This window comes from Entelurus aequoreus, linkage group LG05 (assembly GCF_033978785.1).
Source record: "Entelurus aequoreus isolate RoL-2023_Sb linkage group LG05, RoL_Eaeq_v1.1, whole genome shotgun sequence".
In the NCBI taxonomy this organism is placed as follows: domain Eukaryota; kingdom Metazoa; phylum Chordata; class Actinopteri; order Syngnathiformes; family Syngnathidae; genus Entelurus; species Entelurus aequoreus.
Genome location: NC_084735.1, coordinates 20990028 through 21015161, shown reverse-complemented (window position 1 = coordinate 21015161; position 25134 = coordinate 20990028). Strand labels below are relative to the sequence as shown.

At 42.0% G+C, this 25134-nt stretch overlaps 1 protein-coding gene across 1 annotated transcript in view; it reads right to left on the bottom strand.

Annotated features, from left to right (window-relative positions):
- macf1a (microtubule actin crosslinking factor 1a) overlaps positions 1-25134 on the bottom strand; it is a 389896-nt gene that overhangs the window by 135231 nt on the left and 229531 nt on the right. The window contains 16 exon segments of the mRNA XM_062047376.1: positions 680-809; positions 896-1134; positions 1223-1285; positions 3467-3578; positions 3667-3823; positions 6532-6698; positions 6768-7085; positions 7150-7349; positions 7419-7542; positions 7614-7787; positions 7880-8071; positions 10564-10731; positions 10804-10977; positions 11050-11205; positions 12322-12555; positions 12639-12788. Of these exon segments, the coding sequence (XP_061903360.1) occupies positions 680-809; positions 896-1134; positions 1223-1285; positions 3467-3578; positions 3667-3823; positions 6532-6698; positions 6768-7085; positions 7150-7349; positions 7419-7542; positions 7614-7787; positions 7880-8071; positions 10564-10731; positions 10804-10977; positions 11050-11205; positions 12322-12555; positions 12639-12788 (2758 nt within the window).

Genomic DNA, 25134 nt, shown 5'->3' with positions numbered 1-25134 from the left:
ATTGTATTGGCGTGTTCTATGGAGCTAGGAGCTAGCAGAGGAGCTAGGAGCTAGCATAACAAACACGCAGGTGTTTTTATGCAGGATTAATTTGTGGCATATTAAATATAAGCCTGGTTGTGTTGTGGCTAATAGAGTATATATATGTCTTGTGTTTATTTACTGTTGTAGTCATTCCCAGCTGAATATCAGGTCACCCCCGGCTCTTACAGCATCTTCCCTATCTGAATAGCTTCAACTCCCCACTAGTCCTTCACTTGCACTTTACTCATCCACAAATCTTTCATCCTCGCTCAAATTAATGGGGAAATTGTCGCTTTCTCGGTCCGAATCTCTCTCACTTCATGCGGCCATCATTGTAAACAATAGGGAACTTTGCGTATATGTTCAACTGACTACGTCACGCTACTTCCGGTAGGGGCAAGCCTTTTTTTTATCAGATACCAAAAGTTGCAATCTTTATCGTCGTTGTTCTATACTAAATCCTTTCAGCAAAAATATGGCAATATCGCGAAATGATCAAGTATGACACATAGAATAGATCTGCTATCCCCGTTTAAATAAAAAAAATTCATTTCAGTAGGCCTTTAAAGAGCTTATTGTTAAGTGTTCAATATGATTTCCCAATTTTATAAACAAAAAAAACCCCCACTGCTTTAATGTTTTTAGCGGCACATACCGATGTCCTGCAGCTGTTGTCTCCAACCGTCCGCCTCGGGAGAGTCTGGGTTGTCGGCGATGAGCTTCCTCAACGTTCCCTTCAGCTCCTCCACCCGGCCAGAGTTCTCAGCCAGCTCCGAGAGCAAAGCCTGAGGTCATCCGATATCGTAAATTAGTCATTGAAAGGTGCAAAGGTGTCGAAATATCTGTGTGGGGAGCAAAAGACGAGGCTTACCTTGTTTTCCTGAGCCTGGGCGCGCACCACCTCCGGTTTGGATGGGGAGGCGGTCTGTCCCTGTTCGAGGCTGACCTCCTTGTCTTTCAGCCAGTTCTTGAGCTCCTCGGCGCCCCGTCTGGCCTTCTGCCTCAACTCCAGTGAGGCCTGCTGACGGCCGAGATGCTCCTTTAGGTCTACGCCCAGCGCCTCGTGTCGAGTGTTCACGTCCGACACGGCCACCTGGATCTCCGTCAGGTCTGATGACACGGCACCACAATAAAAACTTAATAAGCAAGCTGACATCCAGATGTTGCAGCTAGACAAGTTCTCCTAGTTCTCACTCACCTTTGCAGGTGTGAATGCCATTGACGCTGCTGGCACCTGCGGAGCCGTTGATTTGCGGGGTGCCTGTGAAAGACACACACACTTGAGTGGGACAGCTGCATGTAAGCGCATCAGTTGTCTCTGACCTAATATTCTGGTCGTAAATTAAGCTAAGTGATACTGAAGCCATGATAAACTGCACAGAAATTATTCGTAATTCATCTTCCATCCACACAAAACCTTTACCTGGGGAACATCTCTTGTACAAACGGACTCAACCATGAGTGTCCAATTTTTTTCCACCAAGGGCCGCATTACCAAAAGTCGAAGTATGTGGGGGCCATTTTGATGTTTTTTTATTTTTTAAGGGAAAAAAATAAAAGATACTACATATATTTACAAAACTTGGTGTCTGTTGTGTGTTATAGGTGACAAAAAGTAGCATTACCAGTTATTACAGAGGTTTTGCGGCCCCCTGGCAGTTTTGATGGCCTGCAACATAATGTTGCAAAAAAAAATAACGCTAAAAATATAACAAAAAAGACAATGTAATGAGAATGTGAATGCACAGTCTCATGTCCACTTTAGGGCTGGGCGATATATCGATATACTTCGATATATCGCGTGTTTGTCTCTGTGCGATATAGAAAATGACTATATCTTGATATTCGAGTATACGTTCTCACACAGTTGCTTTTAGCTGCAGGCATTACACTACAGGCTTTTTTCACTCTTTCTTGTCTCTCCTTCTTACAGAGATTTAAAACAAGCGCACCTTCTTACATACGTCACATACTTATACGCCCTCTCGGAGCAGAGAGGTAGTGGCATGGGTAACGTTAGCTGTGGTGCGAGTGGTAATACGAGAGAAAAAAGGTGCGAATCTGGTAACAAATGAAGGAAGAATTAATTCCCAAGAAAAACAGCAGGGGGTCCATCGTCTGGTGGTGGTTTGGCTTCAAGTGGGAAGATGTCGAAAACATACAACCGTAATTTGTCAAGTGTGGGGCAAAAGCGTTGCAACAAAAAGTAGCATTACTGCTAATATGTAGCATCATTTGAAAAGTCACCCGCTAGAGAATGAAGAGTGTTTGAAACTCCGCATGTCAACATCTCCGTTCGGTGCCACACCAACAAAATGCAGAGACAACCATTTCCACATCAACACCGTATGAAAAAATAGTCAACAACAGAAGGAGATTACGTCCGCAGGAACCTACCACATAGCTATTTGATTTCCTATTATGCGGCTCATTCTTATTTGACAGTTATTAAAATATCTTGTGTGACATCATGAACAAAAGTGCAGTTTATTTGTTTTAAAGTATTGTAGTGGCGTTCTGTACAAAAAGTGCACTTTAATTTAGTGTTGTTTTGATATGTCATTTTAGTGACATCATGCACAAAAGTGCACTCATCGCTTGTTTTAAAATGCCTCTGACAATCTTGCACTTTCTGTTTTGAAATGACATGAATGTTTGTGCCACTGCTTAATAACTGTTTAATAAATACACTTTTGGTCAATTGACTTAGTTGTGATTTCCATCTCTGCAAGAAAGTGAAATGAGCATATATTAATGCAGTTTGAAGAAGAATGTTTTAATGTAGACACATAGAATCATCATACTGCTGTGATTATATGCATCAAGTGTTCATTCAAGGCTAAGGCAAAATATCAAGATATATATCGTGTATCGTGACATGGCCTAAAAATATCGAGATATTAAAAAAAAGGCCATATCGCCCAGCCCTAGTCCACTTCATCATCCTTTTGCTCTATTCACCATGGCACTTTTATTTTATTAGCCTTGCACATATTGGTTATTTTAGTACGAGTTTAAATTTGTATTTAATCTTATAATTATTTTGTTTACATTGAACAAATTAAATTAAATTAAATTCCTTGTGTGTTACACATTCCTGGCTAATGAAGCTGATTCTGAGTAAAAGGTGACATTTTGATATTAATAACTCATTTCTAAATTAAAACCAAAGCCGACACAAGTTTTGATGTATAATGTCTGTTTATAGCATTTCTTTTTTTTTATTTAAATCAACACGGCCTTGCATACATTGACTTTTAAAAAGTTTGGACGCCCCTGAGTTATGAGTATTATATTTTCAGCTTTTCATTCATTAAATTAAGTTTTTCTTTATATTTTTACTGATTTTCTGACGGATCGGTAGTGTGCCAACAAAACTTGAGCTGCGGGCCGCACTCTGGACACCCCTGCTCTAAACTAAGACATAAAAGACTTGTCTTACCAGTTTTGGTCTGCGGTGCCGTGATCTCAATGACTTGAGCCTCCAGCTCCGAGCTGTTATTATTCAGCTCCTGGACCCTGCCTCCCTGCGACTCCCACTCGTTCAGCAAGTCCTGAAGGCACCATCGCAGTCGCATTAAAAAAATACAGTCCCTGAAGGCAGCACGACTCAACAGCACGGCGTGTGTTCTGCGGACCCACCTGGAGCTGCTGCACTCTCCTCTGCAGCGCCTCCGTGTTGACGCTCACCTCCTTTGAAGGAAGCTGCTCCTGCGCTGCCTGAAGCCACCTGAGGAGGGAGCAAGAGAGGCCGCGGAAATGGAGCAGCTGCTGCTCGCACGCCACGATGGCGGCCAGTCTGCAACAAAGAGTGATTGCCAAGGGGTTAGGACGGAGGAGACGCTGATTTTATATCTTAGTCCTATCTTTATCATCAAGTAATGTAAGCATGTAACAAATTCACTCGTTCATGTCTGAGCCAATAGCTCACAGGTGGATTGGTGATGTTCAAATTCATGCGATGCTGTGGCTTGTTACCATAGCAACCACGTTGGCAAATGCATTTTTGCAAATGTCGGATGTGGGGTGTGCTCTGAAAGTGTTTTGGACTTTCATAAACGATGAAATCTCCATCAGTCAGCCAAAGTCTATCTGTATTGATTGCCTCAATCAAGAAATAACCTTTCAATGTTTTTACAACAACGTTTTTCTTGTCAAATTTAAGGCAAAATTATGCACAAGGCAATACAAAGTGCATAGCGCACAAGATTGCCATTAGGGAAAGCTGTTTTTTTACGACTTTGGTGACGACTCAATCCCACTGGTCCTACCGATTCGGATAAAATCCAACGGTGCCATGTTAAGGTACCTGGGTTGACGTCACGCCCGGATGCCGACTCTGCTAACTTCGGCACTTGACAATCACTCCAGCAGCACTGAGAGCAGACCTAGTCAACCTCTAGGTAATGTTGGATTTCTCTATGCCAACAAAGGAATTTCACTCCATCGCAAGGCTCTACTTTTCTGAAAATGTGCTAACTTGATGCCAATTTATATTAGCTTTGCCATTGACATGCTACTGGTTAGCATTAGTGATTTTACATGGCAAATCCAACACCTTCAAATTTGTTATTGAAAACTACAACTACGATGCACGTTACAATCCAACAGCAGGTGCGCAATAAGTACAATACTTACAAGTATTAACACTTTGTAGGGCGCAACAGAAAGTAAAGCCTGAATTGACCCACACACTATACACAGAATAAACTATACACTACTGCCATCTACTGTCTTGGACTTCCAACTGCAATTGCAACTTTGTGTCATATTTGCAAATGAGACTCAGAAATGTGATAATGAAACAAAACACAACAACTGCACAGCAGTTACCGGTATTATAATCAGCTCATTTTCAAATGTTGCAATAAAAAATAATATTTTCTTATCATGAACAATTAATAATTCAAGCCATTTTAACCTCTAAAGGCCTTAGTGGCCACATGCGTAGACAGCACATTTTAGCTTTTATTTCCAAAATTGTGTACACTATTGAATTGGGGTCTTATGCTGACATATGGACACTTATACTGCTATCTGGTGGTGTCAGAAGAGTATAACATTCAATGGAATTTGGAAAAAAAAAGTGTAAAAAAAAAATGTAGCATGTCACTACACATGAAGTACACGTTTGTGTACTTATGGACTAAGTACATCATATCAAAAGATTATTTTTATTTTTGATTCTAATTAGGCTGCGATGAGGTGGCGACTTGTCCAGGATGTACCCCGCCTTCCGCCCAATTGTAGCTGAGATAGGCTCCAGCGCCCCCCGCAACCCCGAAGGGAATAAGCGGTAGAAAATGGATGGATGGATGGATTCTAATTAGGGTCCAATAAGCCCAAATAGCAAAGAGAAATAAAAAAAGCATTAAAACAAACAGCTTGGGCCTTAAGAGGTTAAATCAGGGGTCACCAACCTTTTTGAAACCAAGAGCTACTTCTTGGGTACTGACTAATGCGAAGGGCTACCAGTTTGATACACACTTAAATAAATTGCCAGAAATAGCCAATTTGCTCAATTTACCTTTAACTCTATGTTATTATTAATCATTAATGATATTTATCTTTGTGGAAACACTGATCATCTTAATGATTTCTCACAATAAATATATATAGAAACATATAAATATCAATATGCAACACTTTATTTTTATATTTTTTCTAAGTGCAAATTTTTCAAATTGAACATTTTCAAATGATCACTTCTAAGACAGTCTTGTGAAATCACAATATCCCATTTTAACTAGCGAGCCACTAACATTTTTTAACAAATCATGAATTACTTTGCACCACGTTTGTACAAATAATAACTCATGTAAAATACAAAAGTCAACTCTCAATTTTTTAATAAATCATGTCACACTTTGAACTGCACACCAAATCTGTTATCTGTTTCTTTGTCAGTTAGTGAAGACCAAGTCTTTAAAATATTTTCTTGGATTTTCAAATTCTCTGAGTTTTGTCTCTCTTAGAATTAAAAATGTCGGGCAAAGCGAGACCAGCTTGCTAGTAAATAAATACAATTTAAAAAATAGAGACAGCTCACTGGTAAATGCTGCTATTTGAGCTAATTTTAGAACAGGCCAGCGGGCTACTCATCTGGTCCTTATGCGTTGGTGACCCCTGTGTTAAAGGATAGAGAAGCTATTTCTATTGGGCACTGTACTTGTTTTTATTGAAATATTAAATTTTTTACCTACTGCATCTTTTTATGTTTAACCTGTTTTTCAACTCATTCTTGCTGAAGAGATTTTAATCACAATGAGTTTTTAACTGAAACATAAAAAATATATATATATAATTTATAAACACACACAAAAGTACCCAAAATTGGTACCGCTTAGTACCGTTATTGATTCCTAGGTACCGGGAATCGGTACCGCATTGGATCAAATGTGAATGGTACCCATCGCCTGTTGCCATAGCAACAGGCGCCCTGAGCTTGCAAATGTGAGTAAAAATGTGTTTTTTCAGAGTGAAATGTCTCCATCAAGACGTGTTCACCTTTGGTTGACGTTGTCCTCCAGCTGCTTGAAGTCCTCGGTCACTCCTTTGACGTGATACACTAAACTTTGTGTGGGACCCAAAACTTGTGACGTGCCGAGTTCTTCGCCCAAATTGCAGAAGGACTTGAGCTGCATAGCCTCCTGTTGGAGCTCCGACTTCACTTCCTGTGAAAAGACATCCATTAGTCCAAACATTGTGGGCCTTTCAAGTCTTTGCTGTGCACGTGTGCAGACCTCCACAGTCTGCCTGTAATCCTCCACGCTGCGATCGGGCTGACCCGCCGGACTAAGAGCCTTCATTCGGCTCTGGGTGAAGACCCGCAGGTCTGCCCCCAGTCGCTCGTAGCTCTCCAGCCTTGGCAGCAGGGTCTTAAGCTCCGCCTCCCTCTGCGCTTGGCTGGTCTGGGCTGCGGCGAACCTCTGGGTCAGCTCGTCCAGCGATCCTTGCAGGCCCGAGGCTGTGGAGGCGTCGGGGCTCTGGAGTAGCTTGGAAACGGAATCCCGTGTCGCCTCCACGCTGCCTTGCCTCGAGAGCAGCTCTTGACGAAGTTTCTGGTTAGGGAAAACAAAGGTTTGAATTTGTCCTAGAGAAGTTCCACACAGACGGTTCTCCTACCTGGTTCTGTGTCAGGGCGTCTTGAAGAGCCTGCGCTGTGGGCTCAACCGGCCCCGGGTTGAGGTCCAGCGTGTCCAGCCAGCTGAGCAGAGCCTTCAAGCCCTCCTGTACGCTGACCGACTGGGCCACCGCCGTCTGTAGCTGCTCGGCCCGCTCGGACACGGACGCCGAGAGCGAGCAGAACCTCTTCTCCAAACCATCTGAGAGGAAGCGGTCCAAATACATGACAGGAGCAGAGGTTCTGACTGTAGACGTGAAGCGGCGTTTACCTGCAGCACACAGGATGTCCACAGCCTTCAGCGAGGGCGACTCATCAGTGCTGACCAGAACTCCTCCCGCTCTTTTCACCTTTTCCAACTGGACCGACCGCTCGGCCAGCTCATCCTGCAGCAGCTGAGCACAGAACACACGCTAGAGCAAGAACTCCAACCGATCACCTTCATTGTTTTGTTTTGTTTTTAAACCTGGACTTGTCTGAGGGTGTTCTGCAGGTTTTGGGGGTCCGTGTCTCCACTGGGCTTGGCTATGCTTTGGTTCTGTTCCTGAGCGCTGAGCCAGGAGTGAAGAGAGACCACCTCGTCCTGGTACTGCTGGTACCTCTCCAGAAGACCAGACAGACGGCCGCCCAACTCTGAAGACTACAAAGACCCGGGAGAAGAACCTTAGTGCTAAATGTTCTGACGCACGCATACATTGGTCCTTTGGGTTCAGCAAAGCATGCTGCGCTCACCTTGGCGTGTAGAGACGTGTATCTGTGGTTGGTGTCCTGCAGCTTGTCGGATACCAGCTGATTGGTGCTCTCCATAGCCGGGTCGGAACCGCCAGCCTGCTCCAGAGCTCCCTGAACCGAGTCTAGGACCTTCTGACCCGAGATGGAGACGAAGCGCAGGTCTGCCTTGTGGCAAATGACGTCGTCGGCCAGCTGTGAATGCAAATAGTTGGGGTCATGTATTTGTAGATGTGTTGGAAATGCGTGAAGGTTGGAAAAGAGGGTCTATTTTTTTACACATAAGCTAACAGCAACACATTTTCTCGAGGATTCTGCCTTGAGCAATAGGTTGGGCGGCCACACTTTTTTTATTTTTTTATTTTCATAGAATAACTTCATTGTATGTTGTGTGGTTAAAAAGTTGACACTATAAATAATAAGCTGCAGGACAATAAAACAAACATCTAGTAAAAATATATACTGTATATTATACATAAAATCAGCATGAGAACCTCTGATCTATTCTACCCTGTATAATTTATGTATCAATTCATCTATTATCATTTTTGTATTATTGAATTTACGTATATTTTATATATATATATTTTATTTAAATAGGCCATCTATCATGTTTTTTTCACCGATATAGACTTTTAGTAGTCAGGAAGGCCAAAAAACGATATTTGGAGCTTATATTCATTTGCAGTTAAAGTTAATAAAGCATGAATAGCATCTTGTGCAGCGTTAGTGTTGTGGTTAATTTTGCAGCAAAAAACATCAGGGGATTTCACAAACATCTTTACTAAGTGTGTTTAAAAGGAGCATTGACATTTACTTTTTTTTTTTTCTTTCATTAATTTCAATTCTAAATCTATTCTTAATTTAGAAAAATCTATTTTTTAAATTAATATAAATACACATACATTTATTTATTTAGAGACATACATATATATATTTTTTTTCTTTCTTTTGTTAATATTAGAGTCTGTTCTGCAAAAAAGAAATCCCTAGAAGCGTAGAGCTTATGTATAGAGACTCAAAATATAGAAAATCTTATGGGAATATTGCTCCATCACAATAACTCGCCATCTACTCAATGTTATACAATTTTATAGCAGTTTATGAATTCAATACATTGTAAGATTTCCTCGTGAGGAACCCTGAAATGTTGCGAACATTTAAATAAAATAAATTATGGTCTCCTTCATGTAGCTCATAGCACAGCTGGACAATTAATCACATTTTATTTTTAAATTTTCAATTATGGGTTCTAAATACACTACCTTTCAAAAGTTTGGGGTCACATTGAAATGTCCTTATTTTTGAAGGAAAAGCACTGTACTTTTCAATGAAGATAACTTTAAACTAGTCTTAACTTTAAAGAAATACACTCTATACATTGCTAATGTGGTAAATGACTATTCTAGCTGCAAATGTCTGGTTTTTGGTGCAATATCTACATAGGTGTATAGAGGCCCATTTCCAGAAACTATCACTCCAGTGTTCTAATAGTACAATGTGTTTGCTCATTGGCTCAGAAGGCTAATTGATTATTAGAAAACCCTTGTGCAATCATGTTCACACATCTGAAAACAGTTTAGCTCGTTGCAGAAGCTACAAAACTGACCTTCCTTTGAGCAGATTGAGTTTCTGGAGCATCACATTTGTGGGGTCAATTAAACGCTCAAAATGGCCAGAAAAAGAGAACTTTCATCTGAAACTCGACAGTCTATTCTTGTTCTTAGAAATGAAGGCTATTCCACAAAATTGTTTGGGTGACCCCAAACTTTTGAACGGTAGTGTATAATAATCAGGAATTGTTTTTTTAAATTAATAGGACACGCAACGTGCATGCACATTCCGGCGCTTGTGACAGAGGTCACAAGTTTGGGATGTCACCATGATTGCTACTTTTTTATTTGACGCAGCGCTAGTATGCCTAATCAATAATCACTTAACTCAAGAAAGTAGGTCATATGATTTCCACGTGAACATAACCAGCGGACGAAGTCACATAATTGGCCAATAACTCGTAATCTGCTGATAAAAAAGTTTCTAGAACTGTTTAGCTTGGATTCATTCACCATCGGATGAGTAGAGACGTAGCCAAGATTTACTGCTAAGCTAAATATTGACTGACAACCTGGGCTCATTCAAGTAACGCAGCTTACAACCAATTCAAAGTCTATATACACAGGCACTCAAAATGTGTGCCCAGGGACAACAGATGAATTTAGCTTGTAGCTATTGGTCCGATCAACTGTAAATTCTGCTCTTCCTACATGTTGAGTTGTGTAATGTAAACCAGTGGTCCCCAACCTTTTTCTAGCTGCGGACCGGTCAACGCTTGAAAATTTCTCCCACGGACCGGTAGGGGGGGTAGGGGGGAGTAGGGGGTATTTAAAAAATGTTTTTGTTTTTTTTTTTAAACATAAATAAATACAATCATGTGTGCTTACGGACTGTATCCCTGCAGACTGTATTGATCTATATTGATATATAATGTATATATTGTGTTTTTTATGTTGATTTCATAAACAAATAAATAAATAAATACATAAAAAATGTTTTTTTTTAATTTCTTGTGCGGCCCGGTACCAATCGGTCCGCGGCCCGCCCGGTGGTTGGGGACCACTGATGTAAACCACATACACGGATAAGTAGGGTGTATTGTCATGTTGCAAATAAGTTTGATTGAGGTGCACCTTTCTGTGCTCTTCCAGCCTGTTCTTCAGTTCCTGTGCGTCCGTCTCTCCTTCCCCCAAACAACGTAATTCCTGCTCGCTTTGTTCCAGCCAGTCGCCCAGACTTCCATGCTCCTGCAGGAACTTGGCCAGCTCGTCTTTGAGCGCCTCAGACCTCCTTAGTCGCTCCTACAAGAGGCGACACAATGAAGATGAAAGCTCCATCTGCGAATGTGGGACCGTGATGACAAGACAGCATGCCTGGCAGCTCTGCAGCTTGTCCTGGTGCTGAGCCTGCAGTTGGTCCAAAGTGGCCCGCAGACGTTGTTTCTCCTCGGGAGGAACCGTGGAATCGGGTTGGTCCAACAGAGAGCGAGCCGACTGGGCGACGCGCAGGAGCTGGGCTTGTTGAGACTGGAGACGTTGAAGCTCGGCCTGTTTGAGAGATGGTCAAAGACTGACACTTGTAAAAGATGTGGGAGGTGAGCCGCAGGAGAAGACGCTGACCTGCAGCGCCTCCTTGTGGGACGTGACGGCGGAGTCCGGCTGTGAAGTGGACAGGTCAGTGACGTCTTGAGCTGCTTGGTTAGCAGAGGACTGGAGGTCTTTCAGCAGAGTGTCCATCTGGACTTGGGTCTCCTGCAGCTCCTCAAGGGCTTTGGCCTAAAGAAGAACCATTGAAACATAAAAGCAGACATTTGTAAATAATTATAGAATATTAATCTGACTGCGACAATGCTGACACAATATCACTAATACTTGGTTAATATTCAAGTCACAAAATGTAAATGGAGTATTGTTGCCGCTTTTTGAATGGTTATCTATAGGGATGTCCGATAATATCGGAGTGCCGATATTATCGGCCGATAAATGCTTTAAAATGTAATATCGGAAATTATCTACTCAGTGGCCTAGTGACCTACTCAGTGGCCTAGTGGTTAGAGTGTCCGCCCTGAGATCGGTAGGTTGTGAGTTCAAACCCCGGCCGAGTCATACCAAAGACTATAAAAATGGGACCCATTACCTCCCTGCTTGGCACTCAGCATCAAGGGTTGGAATTGGGGGTTAAATCACCAAAAATGATTCCCGGGCGCGGCACTGCTGCTGCCCACTGCTCCCCTCACCTCCCAGAGGGTGAACAAGGGGATGGGTCAAATGCAGAGGACAGATTTCACCACACCTAGTGTGTGTGTGACAAACATTGGTACTTTAACTTTACTTTAACTTTATCGGTATGTGTTTCAAAATTATCAGTATCGGTTTCAAAAAGTAAAGTTTATGACTTTTTAAAACGCCGCTGTGTACACGGATGTAGGGAGAAATACAGAGCACCAATGAACCTTGAAGGCACTGCCTTTGCGTGCCGGCCCAGTCACATTTTATCTATGGCTTTTGACAACTCACAAGTGAATGCAAGGCATTCTTGGTCAACAGCCATACAGGTCACACTGAGGGTGTCGTATAAACAACTTTAACACTGTTACAAATATGCGCCACACTGTCAACCCACACCAAACAAGAATGACAAACACATTTTGGGAGAACATCTGCACCGTAACACAACATAAACACAACAGCACAAATACCCAGAACCCCTTGCAGCACTAACTCTTCCGGGACGCTACAATATACACACTCGCTACCCCTACATTGTTTCAAGGGGCAGCTGGCAATCGAAGTTCCACTGCAAAGCAACAGATGGCGCTATAATCGCTGAATATGAGAGCATTTGTGTATGATTTTTAACATGTGCCTGCAGGTGTGGATATGTCCTCTCACCCTCTGTGTGTTCTGCTGTACAGTAGCATCGATGGCTGTGTCCAGCTGCGACACCGACGTGTTAGCAGAGTCCATGAGCGTGCTGTACTGCTCCTTCATACGCGCTAGCGCCACCTGCAGCTTCTCTCTCTCCTCCGGGCTCAAAGTGTCCCCTCGCTCGGCCAGGAAGTCCTCCGTGCAGCGGATGGCCTTGGCGACATCTTCGGCTCTCTTCTGGAGGTCCTTCTGCACTTCCTGGAGAGAAAGACATACACGGTATTACGGCATAGGGTCGATGAAACATCCAAAAAAAAAGTCTCATTGTGGGGATTCCCTACCTTTAACTTCTTCTGCTTCTCCCGCAGGACGTTCATGTCATCTGATTTCGCTCCTGCTTTCTGATTGGCCAGAATGCCGGCAGCTCCAGCCAACCACACGGAGAGGCCTTCTAGTTTCTGCGAACATTCTGCTTTCTGCTGCTGGACCACCTGAGGAGATTTAGAAGGCGCACAAAGCCAAACAGGGACAAGATGTTATTACAATATAATATTTTATAAAAATAACAATGATCCAGTTTGCCAAGATTAGAGTACATTGTGTCCAGATGCACACAAACACACATTTGACACATTCATCAAGCAAATATAAATCACACAAAAGATCAATCAAGACAAACATCTTTATTTAGTGTCGGTTTTCCGCCTGTCCGACCCAACAGTGGAAGCGGGACAGGCGGAAAAGCAGTCAGGAAGCGGTTACCGCGGCGACACAAGCGATTCCCTTCCGTGGCAATCTGGAAGAGCAAGGCAAACACGTTAATAAACACACGTGTTACAGAAACATGCGTGTGACGTGAGAGTGAGTGAGCAACAATGAATTAGAGCAAATCAAGCTTCAAGTGAGATTTTTTGGTGCATTTTCTTTATTTTTTCCATTTTTCTTCACCTGCCTATATTTGTTTGTGCTTCCAGGCTTTGTATCGCCTCATCTCCGGTGCCAGGCAGAGCAACGAGGCACACTGGTAGCCACTTCTATTGGTAGTGCTTTTCAAAACGGCGGCTGCAGTAGGAAGACGCCAGAAGTATTTGCTTCAAAATTGCCTCCTTACTACTGCGAGGGCCAGTCTTTATCGTCTTTACCTAAATATTTGCTTTTTGCTCCCTGACTAGCTATGGATGGGTATCGTTTAACATTTACATTAACAGTGCAATACTTTTTCATTACATGGTCACTACTGCCTAGTTTCTCTTGTTATATTCTTATTTTACTGTTATATTTTTATTCTCATTGTTGCTTTTTTTATTTTTATTCTTATTGTAGTATTTTTCTATTTTGTTTCCATTTATACCCCCATTATTTAATTTTTACTTTTTTAATTTGATCTCAATTCTGTACACTGCTGCTGGAATTTTAATTTTCCTGAGGGAACTCTCCTGAAGGAATCAATAAAGTACTATCTATCTATCTATCTATCCCCTAGAGGGGGGGGGGGGGGGGGGGGGGGGGGGGGGTTACCCACATATGCGGTCCTCTCCAAGGTTTCTCATAGTCATTCACATTGACGTCCCACTGGGGTGAGTTTTCCTTGCCCGTATGTGGGCTCTGTACAGAGGATGTCGTTGTGGCTTGTACAGCCCTTTGAGACACTTGTGATTTAGGGCTATATAAATAAACATTGATTGATTGATTGATTGATATCTATCTATCTATTTGAACTGCTACGGTACCAAATCCCGGTACCTGGGAATCAATACCTGTACTCAACAGTACTAATTTTTGGTACTTTGGTGTGAGTTATTAAATATTAAATGTTTGATTAAAAAAAATCCTATTTTTTAATGTAACATTTAAAATGTAGCTGTCCAGTTGTTACATATTTATTTGCAATGCAGTTGCACTTCCAAGACATTAGATGGCAATACTGTATAGGCTATCTATCGTATGTTGTATAACTAGGAAGTAGCTTTATCTAGGAAGCTGAATGTGTTATGTTGCGCCATACAAAGTGTTTATACTGTAAGTATTGTGCTTATGACACACCATCTGTAGTTTTTATTACTAAATTTGGAGGTGTTAAAATTGCCTTGTAAAATTGCTAATGCTAATAATAGCCTATCTATAGCAAATCCAATGGAAATATGCTTCTAGCTAGCGCATTTTGGAAGAGTGGAGCCTTTACGTCAGAGCGTTTTCTAGCTATTAACCTGATTTGTTGGTGTTGAAAATACAACACATTACTTAGAGGGAGTTTGGATGAGTGAGTGCTGCTTGAGCGACTATTTACGCGAGCCGGTGTTTAGTCTGTAATCAGACGTGACGTTACGTGCAACAAAGGTATCGCTATATGGCACTCTTTGATTTTACTTGAAGAGATACCTAGTAAAAGCTGACCATATTCTGAAATCCCAAAAAGAGGACACATATGTGTGCCAAGGCGGGCAAAATTTGCCAATGATACACGAACTTGCTTTATAAATAATATATTTATTTAAATAAAGCATTTTTTTCTCCTCTGTTGATAGCAGTGTCCGCTAGGAATTTTCAAAAAGGGACCCATCAAGTCATAAAAATGGGGTCCCACAGTAAATCTTTGGGGTCCCACTTTTTTGTAAGCGTTTTGAAAACAAATGATAAACGTATTCATTATCCTGTTATATCTCACATTCTATATTGTGTTTTGGAACAAGGTTGTCATAAACGTTACTTAATTCATTAAAAAAAAAAATACAAAAAGAAAACAAATGTGTATACATATGTAAATGTATTCAGTTATAAACATTCATTCACTTTCTTCTTTCCTTCATGGATCTGAACTTTACCACTGCTGGTAGTTTTTTCTATGTTTTTATTTAATAAGTTGTAGGTGTATTAATTTCAGTATAAAAGTGTATAAAGTGTTTTGCTTGGATCATGAAATGATGATAATGGTGTGCCAGGGCATACATACATTTTATATTTAACGCTTAAATATCTGGAGTCTACATCAACTTCAGATCTATCCCTCATTTCAAAATGTTTTACCGGTAGTTTTTTTTATGTTGTTTTTTGTTTGTTTGTTTTCCGCCCTTTTTTGTCAAACAAAACTATGTTTTTAATGGCAAACACACAAAATATGCAAAATCTTCCACCAAAAATATTTTTCAAAGTGGAATATTTGATGTGAAGTAATCGGAACCTTGGATAGGTCAATAATTCATAATAACATTGATTTTGATTTAATATTATGTTTTAAGCAATGACAGTTTGAAAGAAAAAAAAACAGCTTTGTTTTATTAGTCAACATTGCAACTTTTTCTAAATTACATTTCACCTTTAAGCTTTTTTATTTCACTTTTGTTATGTTTTTGTTTATTTTAATAGTATTTTTAGAATGTGCCGTGGACCTTTAAAACATTAGCTTAGGGCCGCAGATGGCCTTCGGGGCACACTTTTGACACCCCTGCTATAGATAATAAAAAATTTAATCTGATAAGTCTATGGATAAAAAGCAGAGCCTGGCGACGCATGCGCGTTTATCATAACTCTCTCACTCTCGCTGTCTCTGCCCCTCCCTCACCAATGCTGCTGCGTGCGCACACCTTCACAATTTGTTTTGTTTTTAACCCCTTCTTAACCCTGAACGTCATTGAAAATACACGCAACCTTACTCAAAATGCCGGACATTTGAGGCATTTAAGAAACTCCGCCCGGACAGCCCCGCAAAAAAGGACATGTCTGGGGAAAAGAGGACGTATGGTCAGTCTAACCTAGTAGTACCAACAAAATTTGGTTGGGGTCTATAAAATTACCAACTTTGGTACCCATCCCTATAACTAGCACATTTTCCTACTCAGTCTTCCTGCCCGGCTCGATGCTTCGCCAAAGCTGCTATTTTGCCGTAGCTGAGACTTTGCTGAGTCAGTCTGTCTTTTCTGGCGAAAAGATGGTGCCTGTTAGTTGTGCACAACTGGATATGTAAGCTCTGCGCTGGATTGTGCCTCAAGTTTGTGCATTAGTAATAGTATATAAGTATTAGTAAGAAAAAGCATCAGTATTCCAAACCAAACGGACTCAATCCTCGGTTTCCAAACCTCTCGTTCTCTCGCACTCTGCAGCAGGCTGAGCTTCTGTGCCTCATCCTTCTCTTTCTTCTGCCGGCGACGCTCCCCTTCCTCACGCTCCAGCTGGGCCGAGAGGGAGTCGGCCCGTGCCTGAGCTTGTCCCGCCGTGGAGTGGAAGGCCCTCTGTAGCTGCTGAAGCTGCCCCAAGAGGTGCCTGCTCTGCCCTGGGGCCAGGTCCTGGGCCCGCTCCGAAATGAACACTTGGACGTCCAGGGCCACGGCGCTGACCTCACTGGAGCGAGCCGTCAGATTAGACTGTTGCTCCTAGGAGACAACACAGCAGGAAAATATTCAAACATGGACATTATTAATATGACATAACTGCAATGACGAAACCTGCCTTGCAAAGACGCAACTGATGTGAACGTTGACCACTGTCATTCTCCATATTTTGACTTTTGGCCATTCCTTCATTCATCTGAACTTCTGTCTCTCTCAACCAGGACAGAAGAGTCTCAACTTTACCTCCAAGTGCCTTTAGCTCAGCTGTTATCGCCTCCTGGAGAAAAAAAAAAGTTTAATAAAATCCAGTTAAACACTAAAGAACTGTAGCAAGAGTCTAATTTCAGAGGACATACCTTGTATGAATCTCTGTGCTCTTGCAGGCTTCCTAGAATGTCCCGTGAAAGCGTCCGGGCGGCCTGGTACCCTTGGTCCAAGCTTCGTTGGTCCTTTTCAAGAGCCAATAAGAGCTGGGTAGGGACATCTCTGGGGTGGGGCTTTAAGAGTTTCTCAGCAGCTTCTACTTCTGTTGTGATCGCAGGTTCCAGGTCACACAGCTCCTCATCTAAATCCTGGCAGACAAGATACTTGATCAACAACACAATTTAATACATCACTTGAATATGATTGCAACTAATTATTCAACTAATCCTTGCTTTTATGGCGACCTACCTTTGATAGTCCAAAATGTAAGAACCAGTAAGATTTTTTTTTTTAACCTATGCTGGACTCTGAGCATTTACCTGAGTCTGTTTGATGATGTCCTCCAAAGCGACGAGGCTGCATCCGACTGACTGCTGCTGCTGCTGTTTGAGTTTGACCTCCACATGTCTGACCATGGAGACCAGCGCCACAATTCTCTGGTCATGCTCCAAGAACTCTTGACGCGCCAATGAGGACTAGAAACCAAAATAATTTGTTCATGTCCAAAACTGTACCCAAAAACATATTGATGAAAAGTGCATGAGTAGTGTGTTGTTGCATACCTTGCCAAAGGGAGGCGCTGCTTCCACATAACTTGACATCACATCTCCATGATCATGTTCCCTCTCTTTAGAAGCTGGAGTTGAGAGTTCAGGTGATCCCAAGTCAAAAGACGCCTTTTCTGCTTGGACTGATTCAGTTTCTGGAGACCTAAGTTGTTGCTGATCAGTACTCTGAGGTTTCGATTCAAGACATTCAGTAGTTTCATCTTCAGGTAGATGGGACTCCCTCTCATTTTGTTCTGGTTGTGTGCTTGTAGCCTCAGACGGATTGACCCAAGGTTGGAGTTGATGTTCGAGTGCGTCATGAGAAGCACCATGGTTTTCTTTGAGATGGTCCTGAAACAGTTTCTCAGGGTAAGAGCTTGGTTGCTCTCTCTCACTTGAGTCTATGGTAGACCCTATCTGTGTTACCTTTCCACCAATAGAGGCTCCAGTGTCTCCACGTGTTGACTGATCCTCAGTGTTGGTCTGCTCATGTGTAATATTTGTTGACTTTTTGGTGATTTCTGTTGTCAACTGTGAATCTTCTCTTTGATCGGCCATTACGATGTCATTAGCGGAAGAAGATTTCAAACTCTTGGACTTCTTTTTTCTTTTACTACCCACAGATTTAAGTGATGGAATGGACCCCTTATCCAGATTCTCACTGTGGTCCCTCGCAATTACTATGTCTTTGTCCTCTAGCAGTTCCCTTTTGTCCTCTTTGAAAGACGTCTTCTCACTCTTTGGCACATCATTGGGTCTTGTGGCGTCGCCAGTATCTCTCATACTTCTGCTCTCATTCCTAAGGACCAGCAGCTCCTCTGCAGCCTTCTTGTCGCTCACTCCTGCTTCAAACACCTTTTTGAAGATGCTTTCCTCTGCTTTTAGTACCAGGGCAGTTTTCTGTTGGTCTGGCAGACTGGACTTTGGAGGTGAATTCTTTTCAGACTTTCTGACAACGTCCTGATCACTGACTGGTAGTAGATTAACTTCACTGCTCTGGTCCTTCCTCTTGTCAAAATTAGCAGTGTCCTTGAAAACCTTTACAGGTTCTTGCTGTACCACGCTATTGTTGGTGTTTGATTCTTGAAGAGTTGCACTGCTCTGACTCTTTGGTGTTTTGGGTTTGTCTTGCAATGTGTTTTCCTCTGGTTTCTTTTCTGCATTTGTTTGATAAGTCTCAAGTTTTACTTCCACCACTTCCTCTGCCACTTTTGCTTTCTTTTTACTTCTCTTCTTCTTCTTGCTTTTGTTTTCTGTCTCTTTGGCCAAAGACTCCAATGGCTGCTCCGAGGCAGGATCAGCCTTGGTTTCAATGTTCATTAACGTTTCTTCCACTTGCACTTTTTCAAGAACGCCATCATTCCTCTCTCTAACACACATCCTACTTTCCTTGTCAGTTGGTTTTACCTGCTCCTGTTTTTGAATGTCACCAGTATTTTCAGCTGTTTTAGAATCAGTCAGTCGTTCATCTAAGTCTTTGACCAATGTACTGCTCTCATCACAAGATCTACTCTGCACATTCTCATGCTTCGCTTCAGATTTTTCAACGGATGCTCTAACTTTGTCCTCCTCCTTACTTTTGTCGGTGTTGTTAACATGATCTTTAGTCGATTCTGCAATTAAACCTTCAGTTAAGATTACTTCTTGTCTTTTATCTGTAGTCTGATCAATTTTTGTCCTTTCTGTTGATGTTTGTGGAGAAGACTTCTGTGATTTTGATGTGGTTGTCTGTGGTATGGCCTCCTGGATGGCCTGGTGGATTCTTTTCTCAACATTTGTAGCAAACTTACTCAAAAGGTTGATGGATTGGTCTGATTCCAGTATATCTTCTGCCTTTGATAGAGGATTTTCTATTTTGTCCCCTTTACTTATAATATCACTTGGTACTTCAGAGGTCACAGTTTTTACATCATTACATGAAGGCACCTCAATGTTTGGACTTGGCGTTGATATGTGTTGAGGGCTATGTGGACTTTGTGATGAAATGATAGTTGGACTATCCTCATCGTTTGTTTCCTCCAAAGGAGAAACCTTCTCAGTAATGTTTGAAGCCACATCACGAGACACAAGTCCTAAAGTGACGGCAGCACTGAGTTTCAAGACACGTTGGCCTGTTGCTGGATCAACTAAGCCTCCTTTCAAAATCTGGTTAGTGGCAATTTCTAAGACCATGTCTTCTGAGACTAAACCTCCATTAAAGGCTTCCGGTATAGGGAGCCTTTCTCCAGTCGTGATATCAATGATGCCTCCACTGTCTGCCTGGCTTTGGAGAAGTCTCAAAGCTGCAACAGGATCCACCTGCTTTGCTGCCACAGCTTCAGGTAGAGTCAAGGTTCTTCTTGTTTGCCTATTTTCAATACCTCTGAAGGGTTTCACCTCCAAAAAACGCTTGCCTGTTTCAATGTCGATCTTACCCTTTTTAACAAGGTCAGAGTAAGGCACAATCAGAGCGGTTTGGGGGTCAAGCACCCCTTGTGTTACTGCACTTGAAACCATGGCTTCACTTGCAATCTTCTCTTCAAGAAGACCCCTAGAAACAGCCCCTGTCAAAGTAACTTTACATCCCGATTCAGGGTCGAAGACAGACCCCGTTGTTGCCTGTAAAGCTAAAGCCTCTGCGTTTGAGGGGCTGACTTGTCCTCGGTAAGCCCACTCTAATTCTTCCAACCCAGGAGCGATAGATCGATCTACAAGACCTCTATCAACAGCATCAGAAACTGAGAGCCTCATTCCTGAAGGATGATGAATGATCCCGCCCTCAGCCACCTGTTTGAGCAACACCTGATATGCATCTTTAGGATTTACTAACCCCTTTTCAATTGCTTTGTCTAAAGGAACTGGACACTCCGTCACTGGGTCAATAATGCCTTCCATTTGTAACTGTAAGCTAGCTTTAGCAAGGGCTACATCTGTCTTGCTAACTTTTCCTTTGCACGCCTTCTCTAAGGCTGCCAATTCATCTCTTTGATAGTCTTCTATCAGCCCGAGGTTTGATGCTAAAGTGACGGAGACTTTCTTATCCCTACGTATATCAACCACACCCCCAGATGCCACTTGAGCCTCCAGCATTCGTGCTGCAGTGTTATCGTCGATCAAACCAGCCTGAGCTGCCTCCCTCACTCCACAAATCCGACTTCTCTCTACATCCAAAATTCCTGCCAGGGTTTTATCCGACTTGAGGACACTCCACATCAGATCCTCGTCTAGCAAGCCTTCCTGCATGACGTCATCTAGGCTAAGTGACTCACCGCTTCTGGTATCGAGGAAGCCCCCGAAAAAACCTGCCCGAGCCATCAATTTGACTGCAGTGTGACCAGGAAGGACACCCTGAGCGACAGCTTCATCCGGGAGTAACTTTTCACCTTCGTCAGTCATCAGCCCCCCCTGGTTGAGATCCAAGACTAACCTTGCCAATTCATCCTCCTCCTCCTCTTCTTCATCGAATGCCGATTCGGGGACATCAGCTACAGGCTCAGCCAGCTTTGAGACAGGTATTTCCTGTTTGAGCATCTCTGATTCACTCCTGTTCTGATTCCTAAAATATTTTGAATCTTCATTTATGTCTTCGTTAGGTGCAAAGGTTTTACGGTCATTGTTCTTTGATTCAACGATTATTGTGGATGTCTCCGGGAGTTTCGTAACATTAGCTGCAAATTCATTTTCTGGACCCTTTCTGGATTCTGGAATTTCCAGAGGGCATGTTTCTGTTTCTCCATCGTTTGTGTTAGTATATTTAACTACCACAGTTTCGGATGATCTCACAACAATCAATGATGGTTTAGGTTGTAACTCATTGTCATTTTTACAGTTGTAACTTTCTTGTCTTCCAATGGTGCCAATGGGCTCCAAATCTTTACGTTGTGTGACTCCATTGGAAGTTCCTTCTTCAGCGTCAGATTGCCTGTCAGTTATCTCCTTTTCTGTCAAACTCAATGCCTTTAAAACATCTTTATGTATCTCAACTCTGTTTCCTGGTTTCAACTGAGCAGCATTAACAAATTCCACCAACTCAGGATCTAACAGCACCAAGCGTTTTCCCGAGTGTGCATCCACATAGCTGTGAGCCATGAGGTGAAAGAGCAGTTTTTCTTTCGCTTGCTGGTTAGGATCCGTTCCATCGGTCCACACAAGGTCTGTGGGAGATGATGTAATTGGTGAAGAGCTCAAAGAACCCCAACTCAAGCGGTTTAGTGAGGGCGTGCCTGACGGGTTCATGTTAAAGAGAACATCTGGTAAATGGATGTCTTTCAGACAAAGTATGACCCTAGGCTCCAATACTTTTTCTGCAGCCTTATTTAAAGGCAACAGCTGGAGAGTTTCTGAGTTGTAGAGTGCTCCAATGGCATGTCTCTGCCTTAGGATGCGTCGTGTCAACTCCCCTGAAATGGCTGATTGTTGAAAAGCCTCCACAATGGACAAGACTTTACCAGATTCAGGCCAAATAATTCCCATAAACGTCCAGAGAGACTCTAGGACCAATAGAGCCAAATGGGAAGAGAGAATGTCCCTGTTGATACTCTCCTCCAAATCTAAACGCTCCATAGTTAAAGGGTCGAGAATGCCACCATTTTTTAGCTGGCGCACAAACAGGCCACAAGCCAAGTCCTGGTCCATGAGCCCATGGCGAACCGCCTCGTGAACAGTTAACCGGTGACCAGTTCGAGGGTCAACAATCCCACCAGCAAACAGTTGAGCTTCAAGTAGTCGCAGAGCCACTTGCCGGTCGATCAGACCTTCCTCGATGGCGCGGAAGATGCCAACTTTTCTTCCGGAGCATAGGCAGACAGTTCCTCCAGGTTGTTGTTGGACAGGAAGCAGAAGAAGACCGGAATCGTCATCGTGGACACAGCGCTGTTGGAGCTTGTCAAGGTTTATTTTTTCTGCTGTGTTCGGGTCAATAAGCTCTCTGTGATGAAGCCTTGTCTGAAGTTTGAGGAGGGTTCTCATAGGCAAGAGGTTCAAGTCTTCTTGCTCTAAACATCCTGCAGACTCTCTCAGCTCTAGAATACGAAGTCCGACCTCCTCTCTTATGAGCCCAGACTCCACGGCTGCAGCTAGTGTGTGCACATCCAGCTGTTGGCCACTTGTAGACTTTGTGTTCTCTACCAAGAGCAAAGCACTCTCCAACTCCAATAGAGTCTGCCTGGTGTGTTCGTCAACTAGACCTTGAATCAGACTCTGATCCAGGGAAAGGCAGAGAGGGGCGTCGAGGGAGAGGAGCCCCCTCTTGTTGATGAGCTGGGCCTCTAGCAGAACATGACAAGTGTCCTGGTCAATGAGACCACGTTGAGCTGCTTGAAAAACTGGGAAGGTTTCCACCGTTCCCAAGTCGATCACTCCAGCGATACAACTGTCATTCTACAAAAGAGAAAAAAATAATGTCAGTTTAAGTCACAAAATGTATTTTATATAATATTATAGAGTTATTTATTATACATTAGGTAAGCCTGTAGTAAAAATGTATAGTATATTTTAGTTAGCGCAATAAAAAGGTCCTATGTCATATTTCTCTGAAATAAAAGCATGCATTACAGCCCAAAGTTGCATTGAAGCCAGGTAAAGCAATTAAGCACATAAAAGAAGCACAAAATTATAGTAAGAGAAAAACATATTCTAAGGCAACATAATAAAAGAAGCAAGCAGTACTTACCATCCGTGCATGTCAAGTCCAACACACACTTTTAATCGGGCAGAGCGAGGCGTGACACGTGAGAAGCTACTTGTTAGCGTTGTGCATGCCACTCCGTTCTCTCCTGACTAAACACAACACTCTTTTTACTCTCCTGACTAAAGACTACACTCTTTTTAAAAAGTCTCCTCATGACAGAACCTGTCGATGACCAGGATGTCCACGAGGCTCCTTGGGCGGCTGTTAGTGATTTTCAAGCTGGGTTTAAAAGTGGCACACAGTTAAAGAATTGCATTAGAACACAAAGTCGCAAACACACACACACACGCACACAGACAAATACACACGTGATCTGGACACAACATGCTCATGGTGAAGTGTTTTTGTTTGTGGGCATAGCAGTCCTCTGGTACACGTACACAACAGCAAAGCAACACATTTGTTTATCAGTTTATACCTATTATATATAAATCTATATATATACACACATATATATACATTATATACACTACCGTTCAAAAGTTTGGGTCACATTGAAATGTCCTTATTTTTTAAGGAAAAGCACTGTACTTTTCAATGAAGATAACTTTAAACTAGTCTTAACTTTAAAGAAGTACACTCTATACATTGCTAATGTGGTAAATGACTATTCTAGATGCAAATGTCTGGTTTTTGGTGCAATATCTACATAGGTGTATAGAGGCCCATTTCCAGCAACTATCACTCCAGTGTTCTAATGGTACAATGTGTTTGCTCATTGGCTCAGAAGGCTAATTGATGATTAGAAAACCCTTGTGCAATCATGTTCACACATCTGAAAACAGTTTAGCTCGTTACAGAAGCTACAAAACTGACCTTCCTTTGAGCAGATTAAGTTTCTGGAGCATCACATTTGTGGGGTCAATTAAACGCTCAAAATGGCCAGAAAAAGAGAACTTTCATCTGAAACCCGACAGTCTATTCTTGTTCTTAGAAATGAAGGCTATTCCACAAAATTGTTTGGGTGACCCCAAACCTTTGAACGGTAGTATATATATATATATATATATATATATATATATATATATATATATATATATATATATACATAGTGTATACGCAGTGATTCTCAGCTCCATCTTTTTTTCTGAGGTGGTGCTTTGTGACAAAAGTTTGAGAACCACTGCTCTATCATATTCAAGAGTATCTGGAAATATCTGTTCCACTATCCACTCTAAAAAAGAAGCTGACTTTTAAACCACTAGTCACTTTCTTAGGTACACCTTCAGAATAGATTGATGGATGTGGATGGGCCACTTAAGTTAATTTAAGTTAATCAAACACGAAAAACAAAACTGATGGTCAAAATATGAAAAGGTAATAAAAAAAACCTTGTTAATAAACTGCAGATGTCCCACTACAACTTTTTCCCTTCCGATAAGATAAAATATTATCCGATATATCAGCAGGAATCATACATACTTTTATTTTTTGTAATATAGGATGTCGATAAAAGGTTTAATCAAGGGAATATAGTCAAAAAGACAACAATGGTAGTTATGAGAAACACGTATTTATTATTACCACTCTTGTCTTTAAGGGGGAACTGCACTTTTTTGGGAATTTTGCCTATCGTTAACAATAATTGTGAGCGACAAGAACACACGTCTTTTTATTTTCAGGGTTCTGAAGATGATAAAAAAAGTTTGCAAAATGCAGCAAATGGGAGTCACCGTTGTAGCCTTCCAAGCCCTCCAAAACAACTTCAAAATTCTCCAACGTTTTATATACACACACTGCAAGTATATATATAATGTAGTAACGGACATGTTCATAACAATATGTAATGTGTACAATATTTAATATATTTTGGTCATTTTAAGCATCGCCAAAGCTTCTTTCCTCAGCGCATTCATTTTTGTTTCCATAGCAA